We start from the raw sequence: 6,000 nt of genomic DNA, 5'->3' as shown, positions 1-6,000 counted from the left end.
ACAGCAGAGGCTTACAGGAATTAAATCAGTGATGGTTGTGTTAAGTATTGAGAAAATAATGGCACCAGATGAAATGTTAGAGGATAATCTAAATGTTTTCTGTTTAGAGGCTTATCTGTGCCAAAGTTGTTCCAGTCTAGGAAGTAGATTTTGAAATTGCTCACAGGAAGATGTTAGTGGCACCTCAGGGAAATATTGAGGATCAACAAAGTCAGAGGGATTCGGCCTTTGGGAATCACATGCCTGCCGGCCAGCCTGAAAATTGTATTGCAGCCCATCTAATAGTTAGATATCATGGTGAAATTGTTGACTCACCGACTGACAGACTGAGAAACAATCCTTCAGTCTCGGTCCGGATAAAAATCTTCTTCTGTGTTTTAAATACAAAATTGACACATCATGTAAAATGTAGCACATTTTTAAACCTGCAGAGTAGTTAATGATTTCCACTGTTACCACCTGTGATCAGTGAACTTCAAGCGGACCGGACAAAGACAAAGATCTCTCTCTGGTAAATCCATAGCACACAAGGACAGAGGGAAAGGCACGACTTCACTTTGTTTTCTTTTTATTTAAAGACTAATGCAGAGAATCAGATTCTACAGGGGCCATATCATAACCAAAAGAAACAAAAGAAAACATTTACAGAAGGTTCACCGTTTTATCTACACCCATCGGAACCCTTCGTCCATGTCACTGAACTCCGAACACATTCCCGTGTACAGTGTGTATGTCTGTGTGCATCGTGAGAGTGTATGGATGTCTGTGTCCGTGTCCGTGTGTATACAGTCTCTAATCTATCATTTCTCTTGCCGTTATCAACTTTTGTGCTTTAGAAAATTAGTATTTTTTTTTTTTACATTTCAGTGAAAATCAGAACATATTTTGCTGATAAAAATACAAGAAAAAACTCCAGTAGGTATTTTAGGAATAACCAAAAAACTCAGTGTTGAAAAGCAAGTGCTGCTGAGAACTGCAATGGACCTTGCATCAAACGTAAGGAAACAAATGAGTGACGTGCCTACAAATGTGCTATTTACATGGGTGCTCTGCATATGAGTGTGAAGGTTAACGTTGGAAGCTCATGATTGCACTGTGCCTCATATTTCACATTCCCTCTCTCTGGAGCGCGGTGTAGCAAAACCTGACCTGGCTCGATATATTTGTAAATGGTCTATGGCGTCTGTTTTTGATCCTGCTTGGAGTGCAAGATAGGGGGGCGTATCAAAAACATTCCCGGCAGAAAAGTGTACAAAACTCACTCTTCCCTTCTCAAAGTCAAATTCTCTGGCGCTCCCTGTTTTATCATTGAGCTTTGGAAAGCAGAAAAAAAAAAAGACCCATTGAGCAAAATAACATTTCCCCTGCCACAATTTCTGTAATGACACACAAGCTCGAGGAGTGAACAGAAATATGATCAACAGGGTGATATCGTTATAATTATTTCTCCTGGTTTCTCAGTCCAGTCACTTTATTGCATGTCCCTAGAGGAAAAAGTGCAATCAACGATGAAAGCAAATTTTGTCCTCAACCATCGACACAAAGTGCAAACAAAAGAGATAATCCACTGTTTCCTTTGCCGTCACCCTGTTTAGCCATGGTTGGAAAACAAAACAAAAGAAGCGAATGGTTTGCACAGCTGATATAAAAGCCAAGCTTTTTTTGAATTTCTTTTTTTCTAATATATATATATATAATAGCTTGGGAATCTGAAACACAATGATCGGGGAGAGAAGGTCGATGACGTGGTTCAAAGCTGTCCTTGCATAGCACAAAGCTGACTACATAAATGTAAATGTTGCTGTTCTTCTAAATGTGCAAAATGCATAACAATAGGTTGATAATACAAACAATATTCATCATCATCTTAGCTAATATCTTCATTAATATAATCAAATACTGTATGCATTATGTATTTTACATATGTATATATATTTTTTCTTCATGATAATAAACATACATACAATAGTTTAGAATTCAAATATCTTTATACAACTCTTCACCCTGAACTTCTGCAGTTCCGTGACCCTCAGCTTGTAGGTTTAGTGGCTGTGAACAGTAGACGGCTGGCATCTGCCATCAGGGGATAGGTTCAGTATTAGCCATAATGATGATGCAAATCATAACAATAGCAACAACCACCAATGTCTTTTTTGTTACCCTCTGGCGAACGTGTGATCTCCCCACCTCAGTGCACAGACACAGAGAGAGTCCTTGCATTCTTTTGGCCTGTTCAGTGCCCTGTAAAACATATTCCCCCCAAAGAAAGCACGCCCAGAGCGTATAATGCAATGCAATGCAATGCACCCCCACTCCACGGCGAGGAATGTGGAGATTTTGCAGAACAAAGATAAGAGCGGGAGCCAAGTGCGTCTGGACACCGGTTGGATGCACAATGCATTGATACATTGCGTAAAATAGTGAGTTTGATCTCTATGTACAGCATACTGATGATACCACAAGTAGGAGGGGTCAATGTAAAGCTACAATGGATATCACCCCCAGACTGAGTGTCAGGTTCAGTTCCTAAGAAAAGCCCTTGCTCATTAATATTGCTACATTAACATAATTTTAAATGGACGGTTCAGATACCTTTAACGTGCCAAATCAGAGAAGAAGTGTTTCTCTAAAGTGTGTGTGTGTGTGTGTGTTTTAAGTTTTAAAGAAGAGAAAAAAGAGCAAGCAATGTTCAAGACAAAAAAAAAGCATTCTTTTTACATTTGCGTTAGTTTCTGTTTTTGTTTTTTTTTTTACTCAGAAGGGGGATTGACATCATGCTACAAAAATATATTCATCTTCGTCACTATCGTAGAACTACAAGACAAGTCCTCTGCGCGAAACCCAGCGCCGGCTAAAGTAAGATTACAGTGCCACTTCGACTCAACGTCTCCTCCCTCTCTTTGTCTCTTTCTGTCTCTGTCCCTGTCTCTCGCTGTTGCTCACCAAAAAGCAGCAACAAATGAGTCCAAACGGCCATGTGATACTGAAGGCAGTGTAGCTGGTACTTTCTGAGTGGTATGTTTTAAACTTTCGGCTGAAGGGAGGAAACAATGGGATGGAAAATACAGATCGCGCCATCAATATGCCAAGTAACAGCCATCACACCTTCAACTGGGATATCGGTAAAAAGGCACTTCCTTCTCAGTGTGCCCCACTCGTCTTTAAGCGATGCTAACTGTACTCTGCGATAAATGGTGTTTTGTTTTTTTTAAACGAGGCCGCGTCATCAATAGTTAAAAGCTCAAAAACAAACAAACAAAATAAGTAAATAATACGTGTTTTAATTCTAAATGTAAAATGCACTCCAGGAATTTGAGATGAAATTTTTTTTACATTCTTACTCATAAATAGTCAATCTCAGGTTTACACTGGTGATGTTGTTGTTGCTGTTGTTGCCATCAGTGTACACACAAACACACAGTTGAACAATATTTTACTTCATCGTGAAAGCAGCTTTGAATGGAAACGCTAACTTTGTGAGAAACAGTCACTTAAGCGTGAATTAGATCAGTATATACTCTTTTTCGTAGAAAGTATCATAAACAAAAACAAAAAAAACAAAATGAAAATAAAATAAAAGTTCACTTTTCCATGTATTCAATAAACATACCCTTTAGTTACATTTTGCAAAGCTTAAACATAATATTGACATCTCTAACACTTGATTATATTTACATTGCTGTGAAAGGAAATTGATATTTTCAATGCTGAGCACAGAGATGTTGTTTTTTTTATCCCTAAATAAATGGTGTGTCCACTGAGACATGTTTATTGCTATTGCAGAAACCCTAACATATCTTTGAAGAATAAAATAATCAACCTCATAAAACATCTACAGAGGATGGAAGATATTTTGACAAAGACCGAGCGTAGCATTTTGCTGCTGATATCAAATAAACTAAGCCATCAGTCAATGTTGATCAGTATAATAAATACATTTTAACGTAAACGATACGATGCCTTGCCCATGCATATACACAAATATGTTTTTCCCGTGTCTGTGATACATGTTCAAATAAAATTGGAAAGAAACTTTAAAAAAAAGAAACTGAAACAAAAGAAAGCCAGTTTGGGTTATGTGCAGTTGTAGAATAGCATTCTCTTGGCTATATATTTATATTAGTATTTTCTAAGTAGCATTGTCCCGGAGCTGAACAACACCCTCTCAAAAGTCAGTTTCGTTTTCGTTCTATTATCTCCTCTATTTTCTTTTTTCAAAATCTTCAAAATTTAGGTAAACATAGAAGCAATGCAACGACTGGGAATTCAAACCAGCATGGACACCATGTTCGTCTGAAAATAAACACTTTTTTTTAGGAGGAATAAGAAAGAAAGTGAAATAATTACAGATATAATTTAAAAGGAACGAAACATGGATTAGTGTGGATCCATTCCCTGCAGTTTGGGCTTCTTATTCAAGTAAGTTGCCCAGTAGACCAAGTTAAAGGTTCCAAAGAGTAATGGGAAGGCTATTCTGGCAATCCTGTCTATCTTGCTCACACTGTTAAAGGTTTTCTTGGCCTCTGGAGGTTTGGGCTTTGGCTCCTCCTTGGGCTCGGACGGGGGCGGCGGTGCGCTTTTGGCAATAGTGGCCAATCCAGGGTCCCTGGCAATATTGGGCGCGAAGGCTGTAGCAGTGGCAGCTGGGTAGGCTGTGGTGTTGTTCTTCTTGAGGAGGGACTCCTTCTTCTTCTTTTGCTGATTTTGTTTTTGTGGGGGAAATATTTGGAAAAATACAAAAAAAAAGGACAAAGAGTTCTGGTTATAGCTTTGACTGTACATGTATATTTGAAATGTTCATTCCTCACCACCACATACCATAGGGTCCACAGTGGTCTTAGACCACTATCCACTTCATTTGAATTGTAAGCAACTGCATTTCTAAATATAAACATTAACCTCAGCCATCTAAGAATTAATAATAAGAACAATCCATGGAATAAAATAAAACTGCTGGAGAGTAGTGAGAGTACCGCGCTGCTAACTGTAGCATGGAGACAAGTGGAGCAGAAAGCACAAGATGAACACTAAACTATTCATGTTCATGTCATGCTACTCAAATTGCATTTTCTATGAGATGAGCCTGCGACAACAAAATAAATGTTCCCGGCCTCTGCCTTGCTCCCTCTGCAGCTAAGTGCTAACTCTCCTGGTGCAACATTTAAAAACGGACTCCATGCATGTAATTTTTAACATTTTCTTTTCTGTGACTGGTTACAGGTCTTATTAGGATTTCATCCACTTCCTGGAAACACAGCCACGTGCCATATAACCGCACAAGCCATACCATGTTTGTTTGTTTGTTTTTCTCTGTATTTGGAGGAAGACATTATAAAAGAGTTGCCTCACATACCTTCTCTGGTACAACACTCTTTCCATCCCAGGCGTAACCCCTCTTGGTGAAGTAGTTGACTGTGGCAAACTCGATGAGGGCCGAAAAGACGAATGCATAGCAGACAGCGATGAACCAATCCATAGCTGTGGCGTAGGCCACTTTAGGGAGAGAGTTCCTGGCACTGATACTGAGTGTGGTCATGGTCAGGACAGTGGTCACTCCTGCAGGGAAAAACAAAGATCCATACATGATTAGCAAATCTAAGATCATATAGCTGCTATCGGTACTCACCTGTGTATCTTAAGTGTATTAAGATCAAATAGGTGAAATATGTTAACACTCCATATTATATAAAAATATCTGAAATTTCAAATTGGTTCCTGGAGTCGCCAACCTCGTCAATTTCTTGACATCAAACCATTTCTAGAGGAGTGATGTGCCATAAAAGTGAATTTACTGTTGACATTAGCTACCATTTGGCAGTGAATTCAAAGTATTTACATGCAGCATGGGGATGGTACCGTGATATAGGGACGTCATATTGTGCATGGAAAGTGTTTTTATATATATTAATAAATCCAATGAGCCTGCAGTTCACTCACATTAATCTGTGTGAGCACTCTTGCAGCTTGTGCTTTTAATAGACTCGGAAAGGAAGAGATCTC

The 6,000-nt window shown here is 38.9% G+C and overlaps 1 protein-coding gene across 4 annotated transcripts in view; it reads right to left on the bottom strand.

Moving 5' to 3' along the window:
* Window positions 1-555: 555 nt before the first annotated feature.
* Window positions 556-6,000, bottom strand: part of gabra1 (gamma-aminobutyric acid type A receptor subunit alpha1) — a 29,146-nt gene continuing 23,701 nt past the window's right edge. For all 4 annotated transcript variants that reach the window (XM_062406854.1, XM_062406855.1, XM_062406856.1 and 1 more), the window contains exons 9-10: window positions 5,354-5,556; window positions 556-4,698 (exon numbers count right to left, since the gene is read on the bottom strand). In XM_062406854.1, the coding sequence (XP_062262838.1) occupies window positions 4,378-4,698; window positions 5,354-5,556 (524 nt within the window). In that variant the 3' untranslated portion in view covers window positions 556-4,377. The remainder of the gene's footprint in view (window positions 4,699-5,353; window positions 5,557-6,000) is intronic.

The sequence above is a fragment of the Platichthys flesus genome, chromosome 15 (assembly GCF_949316205.1).
Source record: "Platichthys flesus chromosome 15, fPlaFle2.1, whole genome shotgun sequence".
Taxonomy (NCBI): domain Eukaryota; kingdom Metazoa; phylum Chordata; class Actinopteri; order Pleuronectiformes; family Pleuronectidae; genus Platichthys; species Platichthys flesus.
This window is presented reverse-complemented; position numbering and strand designations above follow the sequence as displayed.